A 26,841-nucleotide genomic window follows, 5' to 3' on the forward strand; every position below is an offset into this window, starting at 1 on the left:
CATATCTAATAAACATGGAATTTTAAAACCCGGTCATGAAAAAGTAAACGATGGTAATCTTATTAAGTGGATATATCGCATATATAAAAACAAAAAGCAAGTCAGAAATGATGATTTGGAATATATAGATCTTTTTGACAAAGTACAAAGGCTTTATAGAGAGACACTGAAACAAGCAGAACAACAACAATCTTCTCCACCGCAATCCCCCCAGCAAGAGCCTTCCTATCAGCTTTCTCCATCTCTGCAACAGATACAACAACAAGTCTTCTTCACCGCAGCAAAGGTTGATGCCAGAATTTGAAAGTCTTAAAGAGCGACAAGAAAAGGCAAGAGCAATAAGAATACAGAAAGAAAAAGAGAGAGAAGAATCAAGAAAACAAATGGAGGATGAAGATCTCGAATCTGAAAGAGTTAAACAAAGAAGGAAATCGCGGTCTTTACCAGGTAAGGAAAAAGATCTTGATGATGATCCTCCTGGCGCTACTGGAAGCGGTTTTCCTTTGGTTACTCAAGGGAGTGGTCTTATTGCCTGTCCTAACAGTGTTCTTTCTGACGTAGAACGACTAGAACTACTGATTGGAGGAAAACGTGCAGGAAACAATTCTTCAGAAATTGTTAATGAAATATCTGATATTTGTCGAAGATTATTTCAAGGCGGTATTATGGATCGTAGCATTTATCGTTCTCTCATTGATGAAATTGCTGATGATTATCACAGCGACTAAACAATTAATTAATCAGTATATAAAAATGATTATACACACTGCTCAACGTGGACCGATCATGGTCAGGGTAGTAAACTCACGACTGCCAAATTACAAAACAATTTACGGAGATGGACTTGGTGATGTTGTTCAGGGTCTATTTAGAAGGATAGCTCCAAAAGCAATACCGATTGCAAAACAATTAGGGATGAAGGCTATAGAGGCTGTTCGTGATAAAATTCCTGGCGCTATTGGTAATCTTGCCAGTAAAGCGTTCTCCACAGTCAAGGACAGACTATCTCGATTAGTACGAAGAAAACCGCAGCAACCAATGAAACTGGCCAGCACTGAAGTTATGCCCGCAAATGTCAGTAAAATAATAAATCAAGCCGCAAATCAAAAACTAGCGGAATTATCTGAAGAAGAGAAAGAAATATAACTGCAAATTTAATGGCGGGAAGTGGTCTTCATGTCAGACAACGATAATTTAGATCACCATTTGGAAAATTAGTAATTATAATAAAATATTCAAGCGGATATCCGACCCAGCATTTGACATGGATGCACCGGTCCTCAAAGATGAATCAGTAAATGATTATCAATTTTATTCCTATGACGCAAGACAACCAAATCAGCGGGGGATAATCGAATTACAGGTTCAGAATACAAGTAGATATTTCTTGCCCGCTGAGGCGTTTATTGAAGTAGAAGGTGAACTTGTAAAGGCGGATGGTACTAACTACGGCATCAATGACCGAGTTGGTTTTGTCAACAACGGGATTATGGCGCTGTTTGATAGCGCCACACACATGATTGATGGAAAAAAAATTGAATCAATTCAGAAGGATGTCGATATTGCTACAACAATAATTGGTCTAGCGAGATATTCTGATGATTACACAAGATCAGCCGGTCCAACAATGATGTTTGCTAAGGATATTACCAACAACACCGATCATGTTCAATATACTAAAATACGGACACCACGAAATACTGCATCTGATCCACAACCAGTTGCTGATGGTCCTGAATATGCAGCTAGACCAGCTGATGTTTTTGATATTATAGGAAGTGTTAATGCAACTTACAACTTAGGATTTGCAACACGCCGAGGGGCCCCGAGTGGCCGAGTGGTCTAAAGCGCTCACCGTTCCGGATCACTGCCATCTCACCTCTGTCTGCGTGGGTTCGAGTCCAAGGCTCGGCTAGCGTGGGTACGTGGGAAAGCCTGCCAGTAACTTCTCGTGGGTCGGTGGTTCTTCCCTGGGTTTTCCAGGGTTCTTCCTCCACCAGTTATACTGGCCGCCATGTATAGCCTATCTTGTGCTGAAAAATGGCGTTAAACCCTAGATCAACAACAACAGCAACACGCCGAGCAGCGTTGTCAGGAAATAATAGAAATTTTTCATGTGCAATTCCATTGTCTCACATCTTTGGATTTTGCAGAAATGTTAGAAAGGTCATCTTTGGAGCTAAACACACAGTTGTGCTCGTAAGAAAAGGTGATGATAATGATGCAATCTGGCGAGGTGTTGGTGTTGCTGATGCTGGTAAAGTAAATATAACGAAACTTTCATTGTGGATGCCAGTAATGATTCCATCTATTGCTGAAGAACAAAAATTACTCTCTCTTACGGATCAAGGCGGTAAATCATTGCTATCATGGTTAACAGTAACCACAGATGCTACTCAAAGTACCGTTGGAGGTATATTTACATGGAATATAGCATCACAGCAAGGTGTTTCTGCGCCACGACATATATTTTTATTGCGCTGCAAAATAGTGATCGGATGAATAGTCAAGAACGTTCACATATGATATCTGACAAACTTGGAGTTGATGAAGTTTCCTTGCGGATAAATGGACATCAAGAACCAACTGAAGATATATTGTTAAATTTTAATCAAAATCACGTAGCGCGTGCATATCATCGTTGTAATGTTATTTGTTATTGAAGAATAACTGCAGAAGGCGTTCTATAGTATTTATTATATTCAAGACATCAATACAGCTTGGAAGGGGAGTAAAGTCTGCCCTGCGCGTATATTTCCCATGGAACTTAAACCCTAGTGAATGTATAACATAAACCAGCTGTTGGTGTGTATCAGTTCTAGTCCAGTGTGGAATGTCTGATTACTTTTACTGTCAAGTGATATTTCAAAGCTAATTAGATTAAGGCTTATACTACATCTCCCTTCCTGAGAAGTTTACATTAAAACGAAACGTGATCTGATGACCGCATTTCTAAACAAGCTACATCAGCTTAATTTATTTTACAAGTTCAGTCTCTCAGGTGGTTTCGACAATCTTCCCGAACGTGTGAAATATCCGTTTTGACTGGTTGACACTGCTTTGCTTTCATCTGAGTCAGTCAAAGTATCAGGGTCTGAAGCAGTCACTTTGAGAGGCTCCGATAATGTGGTAGGCATGGGAACTAAATTTCTCCTATTACGCCCTATCTCTCCCTCGTCAGTTACTACCATGTATGAACGAGGTGTATATACCTCAGATTTAATTATCCCTGAAGAAAAATGATCTTTAATCCATACTTTATTCCCTACCTGAAGTTTTTTCATATTTCGGGCGCGATGTCGACGATCATAATTTCTCTTTTGAGTTTGCTTTTGATAGTTTTCCGATTTCTTCACTTTCATTAAATCTGGCCATTTCAGCTCTAAGTTGTTTGGTGCCATTGGCAAAGTAGTTTGTAATTTTCTTCCCATCAATAATTCAGCAGGGCTGTATCCATTTGGTAATGGTGTTGCGCGATATGTCAAAAGAGCTACGTAAGGATCGTTTGCTTTTTTAAACATTCTTTTAATTGTCTGAACAGCCCTTTCGGCGAGACCATTGCTCTGTGGATATTTTGGACTACTTGTAATATGCCTGAATCCATAACTTTTCGAAAAATCTTTGAGTATTGCGGATGTGTATTGCGGACCATTATCTGAAACAAAAACTTCTGGTATACCGTGTCGCGCAAAGATTGATTTGAGATGATTGACAATTGCTTTCGAACCTGTGCCTTGCAATTTTGCTATTTCGATGTATCGTGAGAAATAATCAATCAGCAAGAGATATGTTTGACCATTCAGTTCAAACAAGTCTGAAGCGACTCTTTGCCAAGGTCGACTTGGAAATTCATTTGGTATCATTGGTTCAGCTTGATCTCGTGAGTTTTCGATGCAATTTTGGCAAGACTTTACCAAGTGCTCCAGCTGAGTACTTAGTCCTTTCCACCAAACTGACGTTTTAACGCGTTCTCGGCATTTAACTATGCCTTGGTGACCATCGTGAATTCTCTCTAGGATTTCTTTTTGAAGTGATTCTGGTACGACAAGGCGTGTACCTTTCATTAAAAGACCATTTTGAATTGTAAATTCACCTCTATCTGCCCAGTACGATTGAAGTTTTCCGTCAATAGCGGATTTCTCTGGCCACCCCGTTTCACAGAATTGTACAAGTTGTTTGCAAATCGAATCATTTCGATATTCAGACTTTATTTGTTCAAGTCGAGTATTTGATGCAGGCAAATTGCTAACTACGAAATCAACGTAGGCGTTAGTTTCAGCCTGAAATTCTCTGTCACTCTCAGAGTGATAACTTAAAGGTGCTCTGGATAGAGCATCAGCAGTTAATAGATTTTTGCCAGCAACATGAACTATACAAAAGTCGAATCTCATCAAACGCATTCTAAAGCGTTGAATTCTAGGGGGTAAATCTCCCAAGATTTTTGTGCTCATTAGTGGTACTAATGGCTTATGGTCAGTTTCAAGTTTGTATTGTGACCCAATTAAATAGCTACTGAAGCGTTCACAAGCCTAAGTGATTGCAAGGGCCTCTTTTTCTATTTGAGCGTAGCGTTGCTCAGTTTCTGACATACCTCGTGATGCGAACGCCACCGGTCTCAGAGTGCTACCGTACTTCTGCCGTAGCACAGCACCTAGTCCAAATGAAGACGCATCTGCAGATACAACTATTTCTCTATTTGGATCATAATGTGCTAAAGTTGGTGAAGATATCATTTCTTGCTTGATATCTCTAAAAGCTTGTTCTTGATCTGGACCCCAAGTCCACGAGTTTTTAACTTTCAAAAGCTCACGTAATGGTTTTGATTTTTCTGCCAAATTTGGACTAAATTTGCCAAGTTGATTTGCCATACCGAGAAATCGTCGTATATCTGTTACGCATTTCGGTGTTTCCATTTCAGTTATAGCTTTGACTTTTTCTGGATCAGGTCGGCAACCATTTTCGTCAACAACATGTCCAAGAAACCTTATTGATGGTCTCGAAAATTCACACTTTTCAGCGTTCAAAGTGACGCCGGCCTTTTGAATTGATTTCATTCCCATTTCTAGTCTTTCGTCATGCTGTTTCTGCGTTTCCCCAAAGACAAGAACATCGTCCATGTGACAGAGTGTTCCGTCAAGTCGCTCCAGCGTTTCTGACATCCTTTTCTGAAAAAATTCAGGCGCAGAACTGATTCCGAATGGAAGGCGATTAAAATAAAACCTACCAAAAGGAGTAATGAAAGTTGTAAGGCGGCGTGAATCTTCTGACAGGTTTATCTGCCAAAAGCCTGAGTTTGCATCAAGTTTGGTGAAAAACTTTGCACCTGCTAGTTTTGCAAGGGATTCTTCAACTGATGGTAGTGGGTGGTTTTCTCTTTTAACCGATTCATTCAGTTTTGTTAGATCCACGCAAATTCTTACCGTACCGTTTGGTTTCGGAACAACAACCATTGCCGAGCACCACTCAGTGGGCTCATCTACTTTTGAAATAACACCTATTTTTTCCATTCTATCCAACTCCTCTTGAACTTTATTCAATAAAGGGATTGGAACCTTTCTTGGGGTAGATAAGGCATAAGGTCTGGCATTTTTGTCCAGAGTTATGTTATAGAACCATTTTGTTTTCCCTAGACCTTTAAACAAATTTGGATATTTCTCGCGATAATCCCTATCTAAATGTATGGATTTATCGTGAATTTTGCTTGCATTTTGTGAGTTTAAATCTGAGGCATTTACTGAGGATATATTTACCTGTTCAATAATCTTGAGAGCCTGAATCGCGGGCCTGCCCAAGAGTGCCTGATTCAGTCCCTTTGCAACAAATATGTCTTGTACACCGAATGCATTGTTTGATTCCAGTCCACATGTAAATTTTCCCAGCACTTTAAGTTCAAAGTTTCCAGGTCCATACAGTTTTCGATCAGACTTTGATAGTTTTTGGTCTCCGATTTTTCTTAAATCCCTTCCAGGAATTACAGTCACATCAGCTCCAGCATCAATCTTGAATACAAGTGAAGTGTTGTTCAATCTCACACGCGTTATCCACGGCTGACCCTTCTTCGTGCTAATAGTCCCTAGAAATCCAGATTCCGCTCTAGATTCTATTGTGCGAACTGTTGACTTTGACAGACAGCATTTTGCATAGTGTCCTCTTTTCTTACACTTGTAGCATTCTGCTTCTTTTGCTGGGCATTGGTCTCAAGAATGATTAATTTTCTTTCCACATCTCATGCATCCTTTTCTGCTGACATTACTTTGTTGAACATTTGGGATTTTATCTTTCTGTTTCCCGTATTTCAGTGAAGACGATTTTACTGCATCCATTTCAGACATTCGTTCTCCACTTGCTCGTATCGTTGTTTGTTGCTTTTTCACAGCCTCATTTTGTCCAGCTTGACTAACGGCTGACTCTAGAGTTAGATTTGCATCTAACTGCAATTTTTCTGACAGTTTTGAATCTCGCAGTCCAACTACAAGTCGATCTCTGATCATTTCATCATGTAGTGGCCCGAAATTACAATTATCTGCTAACACATAGATAGCTGTAACAAAACTGTCCACTGTTTCTCCCTCTTCCTGTTTTCTTTAATTAAATTTTGCCCTTTCAAAAATTACATTCCTCTTTGGAATGAAATATCGCATGAATCTATCTGTCACGGGCTTCCACTTCTTTTGATTTTCCTCTGTCAGGTTGAACGAAGACAAAATGTCATCAGCCTCACTTCCCATGGAATAAATCAAGGTATTCACTTGAATTTCTTCCTCTTTTTCACTAAGTCCAGCCGCTTGACGAAAGCGTTCAAAGCGCTGAGACCACTTTTCCCAAGTTTCAGGTCTCGTAAAGTCAAATTTGTCCGGATTTGTAAATTGAAATGAAGCCATTTTCAACTCTGATAATTTCAATCCTGTGTTTTTACCGCTGCCACCATGTAATGTTATTTGTTATTGAAGAATAACTGCAGAAGGCGTTCTATAGTATTTATTATATTCAAGACATCAATACAGCTTGGAAGGGGAGTAAAGTCTGCCCTGAGCGTATATTTCCCATGGAACTTAAACCCTAGTGAATGTATAACATAAACCAGCTGTTGGTGTGTATCAGTTCTAGTCCAGTGTGGAATGTCTGATTACTTTTACTGTCAAGTGATATTTCAAAGCTAATTAGATTAAGGCTTACACTACAATCGTTTGATGTCATTTATGGGACGTGATCAAAACGTGGATACTGGGCTGCAAATATCACAGTTAGATTTTATAAATCTGTATCCGATTTATTACTTTTCGCTGGAGCATCTTGATTTATCCAAGCAATCGGTCGTTGATATACACTTTCGAGCTCGTGATACTGACCTGCCAGGTGGTGGTATCTACAGAGCAATCGCGGTCATACTCAGCGATAAAGCAATGTTACTTGAAGGTGGTAGTGGACGAATGAGGGTTATTGATGCACCAGTGGAAAATCTTTAATCATGTTATTTAAAAACACGAGTATATCATAAAATGCCATATCATCACATTAGTGTCAGTCTGACTCCTGGTCAGATTAAAAACCTTCAATCAAATTCAGCTAAAAACTGCGGAATGAAATTATCACTAAAACGAGATCAGATCACGGGCGGTCAAAATAAATTATCATTATCAGAACGTCAACTTAAAACATTTCAACAGCGCTAAACAAGCAAAGACAGGCGTCAAACTTAATCTCTCTGCGGGTGCGGTTAAAGACTCAATTAAAACAGGCGGTATTTTTCCACTTCTCGCGGGTATTCCAGCATTAATTGCTGCAGCCGCACCTGCCGTAGCAAAAGCAGCCGCATTAGGTGCTGTTGGAACCGCTGCTGGAATGGCTCTAAAGAAAGCAACAGGGCGAGGATTCAAAAAAGAGGGACCGGATTAAGATTACCGGGATCTCGTTGGGGAAGAGGTCTGAGGCTTCCAGGATCACTTCGTTAATTATTGCAACATCAAATTTTGATTTACTTGGTGTTGTTAAACAACTAAAAATAAAAAACTTCAGAGGTGTTTTTATGCGAGATCAATTGCCGGACCGACCAAACAGCGCTGAAACAGGTATTATTAATCTCGATGATAATTCAGGACCTGGTACTCATTGGACCGCATACGCGGTTGATCCACGTGGAATCGTTTATTTCGATTCGTACGGGTTAGCTCCACCTCGTGAGTTTATCAAGTATGTCGCGTCACTTCACGCAGCGGTTTGGTATTCAATGCTACCAACACAAACAATGACGAATCCGCCAATATGCGGCCGTGAAGTAATTAATGTACTCGACGCTAAATCAAAGTCCTCCGCGGCATCTCATAACGTCGTGCATGGTTATACAAGTAACCGCTTCGTTTTAAACAGATCTTAAAGTATAATGGTTGATATTTACGGAAGATCTTCTTCTACCAGTAAGAAAAAAAATCCGACATTGATTTGTCGAAGTACGCGACTAAAGATGAACTCGCTGATATTATGAACCTGGCTGGAGTTGACCGAGATGAAGTTGTTGTTTTTCAGGACCGATACGGAAAACTAAAAACTAGCAACATCAAATGGAATGATATAGTTCGACGAGTACTCGGTGCGGTCACGGATAACATTCCTGTGTTTACTGACGGCGGTAGAATCAGGGATTCAAGTATATCGTTTATAACCATCAGAGATGAAATTGCAAAAGGTGTTGCTAATCGTGTAAGAAACACCGGTGACACAATGACAGGTGAACTCAGCATGAACGGAAACAAGATAACAATGTTAAGAGATCCAACATCCGACGAAGATGCCGCGACGAAAAAATACGTGGACGTTAACTACAATACCGTTGACGGTAAATTATCCACGTTGCGGGCCGAGTATGACGTCGGCTACAGCACCGTAGATGGTAAATTACACTGGACAACAAATTTTTACAAAAGTCATGTTACTGAAATAAAATTAGTCAATTCTTATCAATTTTTATGTGCTGAACACGAATATGACAGTCAAATTGCAAAATTGGCTCTAGTTTTTTTTGTAATCTGCAAGAAATTAATGTTTACATAACGAAATGCATTCCAATAGTAAAAGGTCAACTGTAATAGCCTACCTGTAAAAAATCAAGTCATTGACTACATCTTAGATTTCTTCGCCTGTCTCTTGTACAGCTGTTCGGGAGCATCTCTGAGGAGTGTCCAGCAGTAGTCAGCCAGCATTGTAGTGGACCATTTTCCCTGGTATCTTTGTTCCATTGTTGCGATATCTTGATGAAAACGTTCGCCGTGTTCATCACTAACAATACCACAGTTGCTAGGAAAGAAATCCAAATGGGAATGAAGGAAGTGAATCTTTAGAGACATATTGCAGCCAAGTTTCTTATACTTCATCAACATGTCTTCTACTAGTTCCTTATAGTTTTCTGCCCTAACATTTCCGAGGAAGTTTGTAGAAACTAGGCGAAAAGCATTCCATGCTTGTTTCGCGTCACCTTCCAGCAAGTTGTTGAACCGGTCATCTTTGAAAAGCTCTCGAATCTGAGGACCCACAAAAACTCCCTCTTTAATCTTTGCTTCGCTGAGTCGAGGGAATTTTTCATGCAGGTATCGGAATGCTGGCAAAGTCCGGTCAATGGCTTTCACGAAGTTCTTCATCAAACCTAGTTTGATGTGAAGGGGTTTTAGCAAGATTTTCTGAGCCTCAACCAGAGCTGGGTGTTGGATATTCTTCTCTCCAATGGCTACATTCTGCCTGTGAGTCCATTCCTTCCTCATGTAGTGCATTTCCCTTGCTCGGCTATCCCACTCGCATAAGAAACACATGTATTTTGTATATCCTTGCTGCAGTCCCATTAAAAGGGCAACTACCTTCAAATCACCACAGAGGTGCCAGCTGTACTTGTTATACTCAATGGAATTCAGTAGCTGCCTTAAGTTATCGTATGTCTCTTTCATGTGGACAGCATACGCTACTGGAATAGATGGAAGAATGTTTCCATTGTGCAAAAGCACAGCCTTGAGACTCAGTTTCGAAGAGTCCACAAATAGTCTCCATTCTTGTGGGTCATGAGTGATTTTTAAAGCATTCATGAGGCCCTCAATATCGGAACAGAATATCAGATTACTTTCCTTTCTGAAGAAAGGCTCCAATTGCTGGTGGCGCTTTCGATATGCAGTAATTGTGACATCTTCTTCTGGAAGATTCCATTGTTGGAGTCTTGATCCTAGCAATTCTGCCTTGTTCTTTGATAAGTCCAAATCACGAATCAGGTCATTTAGTTCTTCCTGTGTTATTCTGTGTGGGGTTGATGATGCACCACAGTGAAAATCTGGATCACTGCATGCTGATGGACCAGGAGAAGAACAGGTCGACTCACCTTTGTCTTCGTCAGATGAATCAAGAGAATATTCTGCTGGAGGTTCTGGAATAGGAAGTCCCTCACCATGTGGAACTGGTCTCAATGCAGACGGAATGTTTGGGTAGACTATTCTCGACTTCTTTCGCTTCGTTATTCCGCCGGAAAGAGGAGGAACCAAGCAGAAGTAACAGTCATTTAGGTGGTTGCTTGGCTCTCTCCACACCATTGGGACTGCAAACGGCATTGATGACCTTTTGCAATTCAACCACTGTGAAAGCTGTGTTGTACATGTAGCACAGCATATATGCGGAGCCCAAGGCTTGTCTTGGTCACCAACCTTGCATCCGAAGTAAAGATGATATGCCTTCTTCACTTGAGAATTGATACTTTTCTTCTGGTTGGCAAATGTCACTTCCCCACAAATATAGCAAAAATTGTCCGCGGTATTAACACACTTTCGAGGCATTACTGTTCTTTATTGTACGTAAATGGATAAAATAATAAGTTTTATGTAACAGTAGCTTGAACTGTCTCGCACAACGTCTAAAATATTTTAAATGCTGAACCTATCTGATTGGGCTTTATATAGTACACTGCTTACGTCAGCTTCAGCAGCCGCCTGGCATTAGTATAATAGGCCTACACATGTATAGTACACTGCTGACGTCAACTTACTTCAGCAGCCGCATGGCATTAGTATTGCACTGCATCAGAAAATGATCCAATCAACTGTGGATGATGTGAGCATGATGGTATTATGCAATGTTACATCATTATTCCGGATGTTGCTGCAGTCCTACTGGAGAAATTTACACAGTGAAACATAGAAAATGAGGTATATGAATATCTTCAAAACGAGAGCCAATACAAATTTTTCACGGTTATATTCGTGTTCGGCACACCAAAATACTACAGATTAGGGCCTTTTCAAGTCAGTAATGATTTCACTGTTGACCAGTGTTATCCACGTTGCGGAGGGGGGTATGATGTGCACGTAGGCGCTTTTGGAAGATTTCGAAGAAATTTTCAAAAAACTGATGAATCCATGGATAAATTCTTCGGCACTCCGCACGCCGTTGACATAAAACTTTCTGATATCAAAACTAACCTAGACACGACTAAAAAAACACTAGAAGATGTCGTAAGTGGAATTCCTGATATCGTTAACAAAAATCAGTCTGATTAAAATTTCAGCCGGAATAACTCCCGGGTATATTACCAATACCGTATGCATAGTATCATCTGGATTCGCAACATGGTCGCAGCAAAATAAAACTATTAAATATACCGCAACAGTCACTGGCGTGTATAGGCTGCCTGTGTTTAGTGCTGCAAAATTCGGGATTTTCACAACGTACCCATGACGTCATTCCACCGACAAATTTTCTGGAGTTGTGTCTATCATATTAAATAAAGAAAGCGAAGAAGTATTTATTCTGGAAGCAGCTGATAAGAAATTAACCGCAGCATCTTTCTGGTGGTCTCTAGAATTTGTAGCTGAAACGCATCAATTGGTTACTGTATAAAATATAATGAGTACCTCAGCATCGCAACGTTACAGGTACAATCAAGCACGTGAATGGCAAACGAACTTAAAAAATCGAGTCGAACAATATACGGTAAAAATAAAGAAATATCGACGACTAGTTATCGTTGACGTAATCGTTTATTCAGTATCCGCTGTTGTTGTGTCCACCGGCGTATTATTATCAACGATAACAATGATGGCGCCAGTAGTCGTAACAATCTGTATTTCAGCTACAACATCAATTGCAGGTGTGCTCAATATCATTGCAAAAAAGATAAGTACTTGCACGAATAAAAAATTATCCGATTACATGATAAAGTTGCACACGGCGACGGTAGCATACTCGAAGTTATCTTCGTTGTTATCAACAGGTCTTAATGATGGAATTATATCTGATTTTGAGTTTACAGAAATGATTAAAATATACAACTGTGTTAGTATTAACGGCACAAATATATTAAATAATGACATCACTAGAGCTACTCCAGCAGATCGTGACAAACACAACTCCACTGAAAACAGTGATGATCTCAGTAAGTTCGACTAATCCTGAATTTAACGTCAGTTTTCCAACTGCGATTTCAGCAAAAGAAATTGCACTAGCACAATTAAGAGTATATCACAGTTGGCCAAATATCAAATCGAAATTATTTAATGGTACACCAGCAAATAATTCGCTTGTATTTGCTAATAAAAATAAAGATGATGGAAAACCTGACTGGAACGTTATTGGAATACCAACTGGCAGTTATGAGATTGAAGAGATCAATGAAGAATTTGCGCGTAGAATAAAATCAATAACAGGAAAAGAAGCAAACGTATCAATTAACGTTCATGAGCCAATTTTATCAGCAACGATTGAAATACATTCTCCTGATTACGTTGTTGATATTTATCAATCATCGATAAGATCCGTACTAGGTTGGCCTGAAATCCCGCCAGAATATCATGGACCACCAGAACCACGTCGGGATGATTTTACAATAAATGAAAAGAAATTTATAATAACTCCAAAATATCGAGCCAAACACCTATGGAGACAGACTGTAATTATCAGAATTACTGTTGCTCCTGATGGTGAGCAGCTTCCTAGAATAATAGAACATTTATATACCCATGATGATAAAATGAATCCAATCATCAATGAAGGATTTATTCAGTCATATTTCGATCCTGTTAATTCTGAATTTAGACAATCAATCAGCAAACTACAAAATTTCTTCATCAATGATGATAGTGGACCAAGAAATTATTTGCCAGGATCAACCTGTAATAGTTGTGGCCATCGTAATGGTCCTCGTTGACAAATTCGTTCAAACGCATCGGCTACTTCAGATGATGTTTTCGTTGATAATGGTTCTGCTTCTTTATATCTACTTGCAACGTTAATGACAGTTAACGCGTATTTGTACGTTATTTGACATCTACGTACTTTAATCATATCATAAGGTAAAAACAGAATACAGTTGAATCCACTTATCTCGACCTCGGTTAACTCACCAACCCTATTAAGTCGACGTTTTTGAAATGGAACCGCCAAATTCTCTCATTGTCTTAGAATTTTCTCATCGGTTATGTCGATTCTTTTATGTCGCCGAACCCTAATATCTCGAGCACAAAAGAAGGCCAAATTTGCCACTTAACGTCGGTTATCTTGATCCCCATGACCAATCGCCGGCTTTTGAAAATGTTAGTTATCGATGCCACTTCACCATCTCACTACCGTATTTTCGATCGTACTTGGTTCACTGCGCATTTGCTGAGTTCACGTAGCACGTGATCACGGTCCGTATGGTCGTTCACTCCAATGACAGTTCACTCACTCTTGTTGATCTTGTCTGAAGGATAACATGCTGTAGCTATTCTGTTTCTGAAACCATAGTAACCGCGTGTACGATACTTTTCAGAGCTGTGTCAGAGTGAAATGACTCGCGAATTTAATTTTGACACTGGTTAGCTTTTTGTAAAAACGAACTACACCCCACACGTTTTTTGTGATTTTGTGAGCGATCTTTGTGTTTGCAATGTTGGAGAATATAATAAAGGTTTGTATCGAGAATCGACGGTGGTTTGTATTGTATACTGGTAAATCTCTGCTGTTAGTTGGTTCACATATGCCTTTTGTTGTTAGCAAACATGTATGTACATTTTTATAGCATGCCAATCGCTTCATCAAACAATTCGCGGCAACGCTGTTGTGTAAAAAAACCTCCAAAAACATGCGCATGTACATTCTCATTTATTAACGCACATCATGTACATAAAGAAATTTCAAGCACATGTTAATATATTGCCGCCATATTGGTTTTCGTTTATCTCGATCATCGGTTATCTCGACGCTTTTTGGCAAACCCCTAGGCCGGCGACATAACCAGGTTCAACTGTATCTGCTTGATGAACTTCATTAGGAACACTAACATCGAAATGTGCGTCCTGAATTCGTTTCGGTGATGGTAGGCAAATTTGCCATATTGCTTGTTTGGATAACCACGCTTTAGCAGTAGAATGTTTGACTTTTGCTGCATCACCGAGTTTACTAATTGCTGCTTTACCCCTCCAGTATCCCCTTGGACTATAATAAATTGATTCCATTAATAATTAATTACCAGCCCCTAATACGAGTTTACCTTTCATTGCAGATTTTACTAACCAATTAGCTAATGATTCTCTGATATTTTTATTTTTTATGGAATCTAGCAAATGAATCAACTTCACATCTGTAATATGCCTATGTTTTAGATCCTTATTTTTATAAGCCACATCATGAACGTGACATGCTTTATCAATATCATTTATGGGATACTCATCTGGTTTTGGTTGATCCCGATTGTCAAGCCTGATATCAAGTCGAGTACCAGGACCACAATAATTATATCCTGGTGGATGTTTTTCTCCAGGGTATTTAGCCCATGGGGTTCCTGGGAAAACTGACATTAATTTAGCAATATCACCACGATCTTTTTTGGGTAAAAATGAAAACTTTTTCTGTTACATACTGCACATCTTCCACCATATGCTATTCTCGCATTTTTTGTTGTAACCGTAGATAGATCATTAGCTGGAGTTTTAACTCTACAACGTAAACAATATAGATTCATATTATTTATATATGGATATAATTGATTTCTCAACGACACGAAAACAAGAGCCAGTTAAACACCATCCTGCATTGCCCAATTCGATCAGAATGATAATAATAGGTCCATCTGGATCGGGTAAGATGCAATTATTACTTAATCTGATAATGAGATGGTTAAAGTGGGATACATTATATTTGGTAGCACCATCAGTTGATGATCAACGATATTATGATGTACTTAAAGATTTTAATGAAAACGCAAGATTACTGGACGAAGATAACGATGTTATCGAGTTTATAACCGATATTGATGAAGCTCTGAGCGTTGATGTTTTAGACGGATTTATTAATAATTTAGTTGTATACGATGATGTGATGCTGGACAAACAATCAAATCCTGCCAGAATTTTTTCACGTGGCAGACACAAAAAACACTGATGTGATTTATTTACTCAGAGATACGCACAAATACCAAAAGTAATCAGAAATAACTATAATATTTTAGTTATGTTTAATGGAGTTGATACGCACACGTTGCGAAATATTCATCAAACTTGGTGTAGCGGTGAGATGGATATAATTAAATTCAGAAATTTCTTTTCACAAGCACAATCAACCCAGTACGGGTTTATAACAATAAATTTGCATGACTTGATAAAATTTTTGGATAAATTGATAGCAGCAGAGGGGGCGGGACCTCTGGTATGTAAATACAAATTTCGATAAAATCTCTCAGTCAGGTTAGTCAGTGACCTTATTTTTTTTATTTCGGAAGAAGCTTATATTTTAAGCAAATGAGGTTTCAGACAAGTGGTCTGTTCGCCCCCTCTGCTGCTAGGTGCGTTCTTGGATCATGTACAATTACCATAAGTACAATATCCAAAGAAATTTCAGCCACAGTACATGAAAGTAACATAGAGGTATGCCAATATTCTCTTCGCTGTGCGTGTTGCAAATGTAAACAACTTCACATTAAACCCACCACTCTCGTAGAAGTTTATAATGTCTACATAGAGCCCCGTTAGTCGTTACCCGTGCTCCAGCAAGTGAGTTATCTCTCTTGAAAAACTCTCGTTGCAACTGTAGAAAGGAGAACATGCAGTGTATATGCAGAAAGTTATGGGGGCAGGGTCCAGTTTTTATGTACAAATTTAATGCCGCAATCAGCGACCTAGTATAAAAAATCAAAGACACAAGTGAGGTCAAAAAGGTCCATAGTTTTAGATACTTATATTAAAACAAAGCATAAGAATAGTATTCACTTGACCAGAGAAGTCAATGGCAGTTCACAGCAGAAGAGGTTTATGCACCCCAACCCCTATTTTATACCTGCATTTTTCACATCCAAATGCCATTTTTGACAGCATGTGGTGCTCACAGTGCAAACGCAACCCCTTTCCCTGGATGAAAATTTTGAAAAACATTGTCTACTAAATAGTTTGATGCAATTCAGAATAGTTGCCATCCAAGCCGTTTTTGAGATACTCTAGTTGCCTTGAACCCACGTGTCTACTGCTATGGGAGGCTAGCTCTTCTTCCTAGCCAACTATTGGTATTTCACTATCAACATACTGCAGAGCAACTATGGAAGGTGTGCATGCCTGACATCAGTTTCAAGAACAACACAAGCCCAAAACACCTAGTTCACAAATATATCCATATCTATAAATACTAAACAATAATAGCTGAAAAAGTCACACCATAGCCTTAAGTTAAGAAATTTGCCAGGGGCCAATTTACGAAACTGGACCCTGCCACCTATACATTCACCATTTGTTGGATTGCACGTTTGGTCTGTTGTTACAAGTTGAAATAATGTCCGATGAAGACAACTCTGAAGAAATTATGCATTCAGACGAGTAGTTAATAATTCATTTTTTAAATACCAATTATATAAATAGTTACACCCATAGATATACAGTGCTATATGGCATTTCTGCACACCACAGATTTCCGTCTCCAATATTGAAGCAAAACGCATACCGAATTCGATCGATTGACGAAAATAAAATAAATGCTTACCTTCTGAAAAAAGTCAGTTGTTACCAGAATAGTCTGTTCAAAATAATATTAATTTTGGACACAGTGGATACCACCCCCGTGTTTTCCTGACTCACGATATGTCGGCCTATTCTGCGCACAGCTTTGAAAAGATGTAATGTTTATCCATCGGGATATAGAAATGAAATATATTACTTTGGACTGTTTCTGCCAGCAGTTCAGTCGAGAAATTAGGTCAGGTTTATAGTTAGTTTTACAAAATTCAATGTAAAATGACAATAAATGACAACTAAACCGATCTTGTAAAAAAGTTAGTAAAGTTCAACATTTTATAAAAAAATAAGCTATTGTGTGGAAGAACAACAATGAATTACTACAGAATTTAGAAACAGACATGTTCTAGCGGCAAGTTGACATGTTGGGTAGCAGACGAATGTGTGGGACAACTTCTTGCAAAATTGGAAACTTGGATTAAAATGTAGTATTGTTTAAAGGTACATATTTCCATCGTTTATATAGTGTATTTATTTGTATGATTCTAAAAGATGTATAGTAAATCGGATTTTCTGGGTTATAGGTTCAAGAATGTCATGGAGTGGGTCTGTATGTTGCCATTTAGAAATCACATTTTCCTGTGCATTTTGAGTCTAAATGTGGGATATTTTTGTACACTTTATGAGTATCACTTTTCTTAATTAAAGTACGATCATTCTTTCTTGATACAAAATAGATTTTTGAACCAAAATAACTTGTGATCCAGTGTTTACAGAAATGATGTATCGTTGCGCAGAATTGGCCGACATGGTGGTATAAGCAAAGGAACACTGTACATCGAAACACCCCAAACCACTCCAAAGGCCAGTCCTTTGAAACATCCCAAACCCTCTCGTTATGTGTGTAAAGAAATAAAATAACTTTTTATTTATATAATTTTCTGTAATTACTGGTAAAACTAACTCAAAGTGCTTTACAACAAATTCATCTAGAAGTACATACATAGATACAGAGAAATAGACTTCATAACAAAAGAACAAAATGACCATTGAACTGCTACAAACAAACAAGTGAATGTTTTCTTTTTTTAGTGACTGTATTTTGCAGGAGTGGTAAATAGTCCAAGAGAGAGAGAGCAAAGGTTTTTTGCACCTTTGTGACCTGGCTAGCAGGTACATACATACATACATACATACATACATGTATGTATGCATGCGTACATACATAGAGAGATGTAAACCTAAGGCTTCAATACAGGAGAGAAATATAGGGGGTGTGTGTGTGTGATTTGGATTTTTAACGTAGCTTTAACAATTTTTCAGTCATATCACTACGATGTCTCCAGTGTGGCAGTTTATACCGATGTCTAGCACTGAGGCATCATGCCGCAGACATGTAGCATTATGTCCCACCCAGTCACATTATCCTGACACCAGGCCGACCAATCCTAACACTAACTTCTTAATGCTGAGCGCCAAGCGAGGCAGCTGTTAGTACCTATTTTGTAAGTCTTTGGTATGACTCAGCCGGGGATTGAACCCATGACCTTCCGCATCTGAGGCAGATGCTTTAACCACTAGGCCACCGGAGCGGTCAAGAAATATAGGGATACTTTATGTATGAGAATGATGGACAGAAGGATGGAGGCATGTGGGTAGGAATGTTTTGAGATGAAATAAATATATAAATGTATGCTTAAATGGACATGTAGCAAGACAGATAGACAATATAAATAAATGCAAAATTATGTCTACTGAGGGCATGAGACTGGAAAACAAAAAGCTAAAAAATGGCAGGAAAGAAGAAGAAAAATAACTACACCACTTCATAAATATTTAAATGGGTAAATAATGCATAGATTGATTAATAGGTGCAAATAAAATTGATCTATCTAAAATTGTCCCTCACAACATGTAGTAAAAACAGTATATGTACATAAATTCGTGTTTTGCTGCAAATCTCAAGCTTTCTTAGGAATAAACAAAAAAAATTACACATAATTCATCAAATGAATATAGGTAGGAAGGTAGGTAGATGGACAGAAAGACCTATGGATGGATATACACATTAAATATATATTTGGAGGTATATTTATATAGTAGACTAGTTTATAATCATTAATTGACGAATGTAAACACTTTTAGCCTCCATTTTTTCAGTAGTTGACTATTGATCAGTGATCACACTACCAGGTGAAGTGGGTGACTTAAAACTTTGCCTTCTTCTGTTAGGAAAGCGAAAATGACTTTTCCCTCTGATTTATTATAGAGGAACATTGAATGACCATCCTTTTTTAAATGCTCCCTTGCCTTGGCCAGGTTAGTTCCAATGTTATATATAAATATAGCACAGGGTGAAATGTATGCTTCAGGCCATCAAGTAGTTGGTGTTTATATCAATTACGCTGACAAACAAACTCTTGCACATTCACAGGCTTGTGTATTGATAGCTGATTGACCATTACTGTAACCATTTCCTGTGTAAGTTAGCAACTATTACTGCTTGATTTCCGCAATTTATCCTTTGATGATAAAAAGCTACAAACTTGTGTTTCAGTACTTAAATTTTTGTAACTAGAAATTTAAGCTTTAAGAAAAGAATTGGTAACATGAATAATTTAACTGCTGCGTGTACATTATTTTCTTGATAAAAATATGTTTGGAACCATAATGGTGGACATTGCTGCTCTGGGAAGTACCGTTTTATTAGATTTTCACTTTTCGGAAAGCATTGGGCAAATATGTTCAGGAAAATATACAATTTAGAAGAAAGCAAATACTACATATTATGTTATTAAAGATTTAGCTTTATAATGCAATTATGTGGGTCATAAATATACGGGACAATGCTGTGTTGTGGAATTCGACTAGATGCTGTAAGGTCAAGGTTGTGTTCTGAGTTTACTAATTTTTGTGAAAATACGGAGAAAAAACCCAACAAAACAGCAAAGCAAATACTGTTTAACCAGTGCCTAATATTACACCAAGTACGTAGACAAATAATAAAATCTTACATTTGCAATCCTATCAGTGGACTGTTGTAAAGAAGCTGAAAAGTGAGTGGTTACAGTAAGAAAACCCCTCTTTTTAAAAATAGATGCATTTGCATGTTGGCTGCGTCGATTCATTTGAAAAAAGAGGGTTTAATTCATTCATATACTGACTTTAATTCTTCAGTGTGTTGTCTAGGAACATTTATGGTAAAGTTGTAACAGTATGATCCGAAAGACGTGTGCATTTTGTGTCATGTGCATGGTGCAAGGGTTGTTTCAGAAAAGTTTAGAAACCTTTTTAAATGCCATTTTATAATGAACTTTCAGAAAGTAAAAAGAAAAAAATTCTTGATGAAGGCTAGTTGTTTAATCATTTGTACTAACTTGCAATTACAATACTGTAATCTAGTTACTCAGTTGAAATTCATTACAATGTAATGCTTCTGTGTTCTCTTTTTAAGTCATATTGCCGAAATACACTGAATATGAATATGATAGTTTTTAAACATGCACCAGATGTGTTTATAATATAGATGGAACTCAGAAAATTTTCTGCTTGAAAATAAAGTATTGCTTAAAACCAATGTTAAATGCAAATATGCATACTGGAAAAGATGGCATAATTCAAATAAGAAAATAAAAGAAAACACACACACACACATTTATATTGCATATCTCGCTTTGCTTCCACTTCTCCCTGTTCAGCTCTCACTTCTCCCTAAAATTCAAGTCTAGCTTCACCCGTTATGTAATTTGCATCCACTCTATTAATAACTACGAGCATGTGACATATCTAATTAAATATTAAAATGGACTGGACATGTTCTATGTCTATAAATGGTATATGAAACTAAAATGGAAGGATAGGATTTTTTCATGAACCTTTGTTTCTTTTTTCTTTACTTGGTTTCAAAAGATAAATAGTACTAAAGAATATAATAGATAGTTTTATTACTTTATAAGAATTGAAATTCATGAAATCTTTAATTTAGTTGAATAATATTGACATCTTATGCAATTTTTGATTGAGTTTTCTTCTTTCCTTTAATTGGATGATGTTATAAGATCATTAAAATAATTTAAATATAAACAATAAAACCGAAAAAAATTAGCAATGAAGCGTATGGTCTTAGTTTTGAGTATATGTCTAAGAAAATAAATTGCCTTCACAATATTTTGGACATCTGTTCATTATACACTTAATAACATGTTTAAAGAGTTAATTGGAATAATAGAGGTCTCGCTAGGATTTTAAAACTAGGAGTCCAGGACTCCCATTTTGGTAAAAATAGGAGTCCCACCATCAAAAGTTGCAGTCCCTTCTTTCCTACAGAATCAACACAGACGTGAGTGCATCTATGTTTAGATGGAGAGGTTTTCGTAATGTAATCACTCACTTTAATACAGCTTCATTACAACAGTCCATTGACAGGATTGCAAATTTATGGTTTATTTATTTGTCTACGTCCTTGTAGTAATTTTAGGCAATGGTTAAATAGTATCTGATTTGCTGTGTTTTTTTCCCCCGTAATTTCGCAAATACGTGTTAAGTCGGAAAATAGCTTAGACCTTAAAGCACATCTCGCGAATTCCGCAACGTTTCTGAAATACATAATTTGCAGTTTAAAGTTAAATCTTTAATAAAATAATACCTTGTCTTTGCTTTCAATGATTTGTATATTTTTCTGAAAATATTTGCCCTATGATATACGAAAACTGACAATCTAATAAACTGGTACATCCCAGACTTAACGAAGTCCGCCATTATTTCCCATAAGACCTACTGGTTCACTTACAGTTTCAAACTATTTTTATAAGGAAATAGTGTACAAGAGGCAGTTAATATATATTCAGATCACCGATTCTGATCTTACAACACATGTTTGTATGTTTTACCATCAAATGATATCATGCAGGAAACTGATAGTTGCTACCTTACTTGGAAAAGGGTTAATGGTCAATCAGCTATCAAAACATATGCTTGTGAATGGGCAAGAGTTTGTTTGTCAATGTAAATGATATCAAAACTAGGCCTAGCTACTGATGTATTGATGAATACATTTCCCTACAACATTAGAACTAACTGGGCTAAGGAGAGGGGCATTTTTAAAAAAATATGGTCAGAGTGATGCTGAATTTTGCCAATCCAAGTAAGGACTAATAACAAACACTAAGCTAGGCATCACACACTTTCTTACATGTAGCTAGTGTCCTATACAAACTGTCAATTCTAGCAGCTTTAGCACTCTTCTGAATCTCGTTACAATCTGCATAAGTTTGCCGTTTAACCCCAACATACTTATCCAAATTTACGAATGGCATTTTGTCTAAGTCTCAAGATGTCTTGATTCTCATGCACTACTTATTCCGATACATTCGGAAATGAAAGCAATAACGAAAGCTAAAGTTGTTTATTTGGTGTACTTTTATAAATGACCACATATACATATCTGGGTCTTTCTGACTCTGAATTCAGTCAATGTAAATACAAATACATTTTCCCACCCGGGTGCCAGTCAGAACCTTTGAAATTGCCACCCAGCTATTGCATCATGTTCTTTTTGATGTACTCTTATAATGGCAACATGTATGTACATCAAAGGGTCTTTCAGTCACTGAATTCTGTCATTGTAAATATCAGCACAGCTAATTGAGCAACACATTTTCCCACAAAGCAGGTGGCTGAAGCAGGACTGGCAAGTCTTTGAATTTTGCCGCACACCTATTACATGCATATGGAGGACTCTCGCCTCAGTGATTTTCTGCGTCCCAGATCAAAAATTGGCATCCAAATATGCATAATTAAGCGTTTCCGAGATCTCTGAATAAGAAGTAGTTGTGTTGATGAATACCTAAACTTTCATAGAATGTTTTTGTAATGATTAGTAACTTATTCTCAGTGAAACCTTAATTTCTACATGTGACATCATGTACCACCCAGTCACATTATCCTGACACCAGGTCAACCAATCCTAACACTAACCTCTCAATGCTGACTGCTATGTCAGCCAGCTGCTAGTACCATTTTTTAAAAAGTCTTTGGTATGACAATACCTAGGTTCAAATCTGTGACTTCCTGCATATATATACAGTGGTCCCCCTCATGAATGGCTCTGCCGACTAGCAGCCACCCAGTATTTATGGCCAGAATCCTTTGGCACTGATGAGTTTATGTTAAAATATATCCCTCAAGAAAGGCCATCTTTCTAATGCAACCAGTGGCCATCATATTAGTGCAAAAAATATCAAATTTACCCCTCACAAGCAGCCACATTTTATTTTAATATGTGTCCAGAACTGATATTTAATTCATATGATAAGGTCAGTAATCCTATTATCTTCACTGATGTATGTTTCCCAATGTTAGGTTTTCGTTACTGAAAGAGGTGTTGACTAAAGTATGTATACCACTTAGTACATATACCACTAAGGTTAATGTTATAGTATTAACACTGACATTTACAGGAAATGTGGTCAACAATGTTGTGATAGAGGTTTGGGCTTCACACAGCGGTTAAATTTGTTTCCTTGATGATTATGACTGAGCGTAATAATAATTGTCAAGATCATAACATGGTTAGCATAGGCTATGTAAACTCAATGCTTAGGCACCTTTGGTGCATACCTGCATAGAACGTCTTATTCATATTCGTATATGTAACACTTTACAGATTTTACATGTATAGAATGTCATTGGGCCTTTTCCAGTAGGTAAAACTACTTCATAATAGGTATTATAGTGTCTACTTTGTAGGTATCAATAATGATGCTTCAGTTCCTTTTTTATGTGCAGGTTTTGTGTGCAGTTTCTGCTTGGTTGAATAAGTACAGTTAAGTTTTCTATACATGGTTTACTCAATTGTGTCCAGCTAATGCATGTTATAATAAGCAGTGTTTCAGTGGTTTTACCCGTATAGGCAATCAAACAAATTGGCCTTCCTACAGGTAAGTTGTCACTAGAATTGATTAGTTGCCTTCCACTTTGTACATGCAATTACTATAAGTGACACTCAGGTGAGCCTACCTGGTTAAGCAGTAAAATTGACCTTCCTACAGGTTATTTGTGACTAGAATTGATTATTTAGCATCCACTTTTCAAAATATTAATAACAATACTCTAATTCACTTCCTGTGCAGGCCACGTGAGCCCTTTTACAGTTATTTATCAAAGTACATTGATGCTCTCAAGTTCATAAAGCAGGACACTCACTTAAAGCTGTACTGGTGTCACTTTTTGCAGATTATGCCAATACCGTGTATAGCCGATTATTAAAATTGCCGATACCAATTATGAGACTGATTATTTCAAGAAACCGGTTGTTCTGCAGTTAGTGAAAGCACTAGTATTTGATTGACAAGTAAACCATGCCCTATTTTTGTTAAAGCTAATGATGCCTAAAATGGGTGTGGATTTATGTTAACAGTTCAAATGTGGTCTCAAGCTACCATACATAGGATAACTATTTCCCACATTTTATATCCCACCTTATTTCTTATTGTTAACTCATATATGCAAATAAAACTCTTTACTAAATAGCATATTTATTCTGAATTAGTTTTTTGGGGGCACATATGCTCTGTGATATGTTTCTTCAATCCTTCTTTTAATTTAATGATGGTAATCAATGTTTATATATACGATACAGTAATGCCAGGTCAAGTTGACTTGTGTAAGTTTCATTGGTGGGAATGGAGATCATAATTTGCTTGTCGAGAAAAAATCTACAACATTCAGTGATCATTCCTGGGATTTAGGAAGCAATTCACTAATAACTTAGCAAAGCATGTAAAGCATGGCAAAAATAAATTTCTGAACTCCTGGTTGACGTACTTTGTGAAGCTAGCCATAAAGAGGGGCATTTAATTCCTGAATGCGTGAAATTGACGGTCATAGGGTTTTAGTATTAAAATGTCATTATCTGAATAAAGTTTCTTACAAAACTATTTTGGAAAATAATATACATAATATGGATTTGCTTAATACCTGATGTTTCTATTAAAAAAAGAGAGACTGTAGGAAAATAGATATTTTACATTTGATAATGCATTTATTTCAGGTGACAACAGTTAGACCTATGCATTAACAGTGATGCACAATGCAAAATACATTACTAGTCTTGGAAAAATATTCACTACTTATTCTGGCAACATTTTTTGAAAATAAGCAAATAAATATTGAGATTGGCAGTGTTTTTGGCAACCACTTTTTAAAAGCCAGGACCATCCCTGTAATGTGTATGCTGGAAGTTCAACAGCCGCACGAGGCCTCATAGGCTGGTTGGCTGCTGTAATTGGGATGAGTGCATGCATTTTATTGATAATTTGTTGTGAGCAGACAATCAGTGGTAATTTACAGCAAGCGTGTTAAAATGTATTTTAAGAATATACTGTCTTTCAATTAACCCCCAAATCAAATGTTTATTCCTTAATTTCCACTATTTAATTCTGATTTAAAATTCAAGCCATGTCAAGATGAATGTTATGAGTAAATTTATGAGTTGGATCTGCACTTGAGGGAAAAAAAACAAATCAAACTGATTAGATGGGTAGACATATAGGATAAATAAAGACGAAACCAATGTAACATAAATATACATGTATTTGTATTATTGTGTTGATTGTGAACAAATAAATTGACAACTTATTTTGTCTATCTTCATGTAATGAAATCCATAATGCTTAACATTTTTAATCTATTTATATAATAAATCCATTTTTTGAATTATATGTTATATAGACTGCTCTGGTAGCATAAGTGGTTAGAACATCTGCCTCAGATGTGTGAAGTTGTAGGTTTGAACCCTGGCTGAGTCATGCCAGAGGCTTATAAAACTGGTGCTAGCATTTGCCTTGCTTGGTGCTCAGCATTCTAAGAGGGTAGTGTTAGGATTAGTCAGCCTGGTGTCAGGATAATGTGACTCAGACTGGGTGCAACATGATGCTGCATGTCTGTAGCATGATGCCCCTGTGCTAGACATCACTATAAACTGACACACTGCAGATATCCTAGCAATATGACAATTTCTTTTTTTAAAGCTGCGTTAAAAATCCAAATCACACACATGCACACATGTTATATACAAGTACACGTATACAAATTGTAATCCAGTCACAGTATCTCGTAATATGTTAATTTATTATTATAAACAAAGTCCACATTTTTGTGATTCACAGTAAATATCACTGTCTGATATCAGCTTCAAAGCCCAAGAATCTATCTTCATGTGATTCGTCATCTCTTATTTTTTGTCCTTACTGTCATCTGTTGGTACATTGGTGCTGGTCTTATTTCAGATTAAATCACTAGAGTGTTTGTCATCCTCCATCCCATCCATTGCATTGGAAATACCACATTTCTTAAATGATTTGACCACCATCTCAATGGAATATCCTTCCACGCATTATACACTGAGATACTAACTCTATCCCTGGATGCTTCACATTTCCTCCCTTTGTTATCTCTTTGGGCCATTCTGGAATCCACTTGTGCTACTATTAATGCGTATTTGCCTTGAACAGCTTGTTTAGGCAAACATCCAGTGGTTGTAACACTTAGTTGTGCTGCCAGGGATCATTACAGCTTGGTATCTTTGATATCACCACAATTTCTGTTTCATAGACTGCATCAGCTGTACCCAAAACACACTGCTCTGAAACCCACTCATTCAATTGAAACTCCCAGTTTGCAAAAGGGCTTTCCATTATTCAAATTTTCTGAAGATGCATGTATGTGTGTGTGTGTATGTCTATGCATGTATGTTTGCATATATGTATGTGTATGTGTCTATGCATGTATGTATGCATATATGTGTGTGTGTGTCTATGCATGTATGTATGCATATATGTATGTGTGTGTGTGTCTGTGCATGTATTTATGCATATATGAATGTGTGTGTCCGCATGTATGTATG

General features: G+C 37.4%; 1 protein-coding gene across 6 annotated transcripts in view; it reads left to right on the forward strand.

Annotated features, from left to right (window-relative positions):
- The first annotated feature begins 16,697 nt into the window (after positions 1–16,697).
- The window catches only part of LOC149803278 (mismatch repair endonuclease PMS2-like), a 163,936-nt gene continuing 153,792 nt past the window's right edge, over positions 16,698–26,841 (forward strand). For 3 of the 6 annotated variants that reach the window (XM_089952949.1, XM_089952950.1, XM_089952952.1), the window contains exon 1: positions 16,698–16,802. In XM_089952949.1, the coding sequence (XP_089809075.1) occupies positions 16,759–16,802 (44 nt within the window). In that variant the 5' untranslated portion in view covers positions 16,698–16,758. Of the gene's footprint in view, positions 16,806–18,032; positions 18,111–26,841 lie in introns of those variants that run through there. The other 3 variants (XM_089952951.1, XM_089952953.1, XM_089952954.1) reach the window with 3 other exon arrangements.

This window comes from Sinohyriopsis cumingii, chromosome 3 (genome assembly GCF_028554795.1).
Source record: "Sinohyriopsis cumingii isolate HCF-2022 chromosome 3, ASM2855479v2, whole genome shotgun sequence".
NCBI classification, from domain to species: Eukaryota; Metazoa; Mollusca; class Bivalvia; order Unionida; family Unionidae; genus Sinohyriopsis; species Sinohyriopsis cumingii.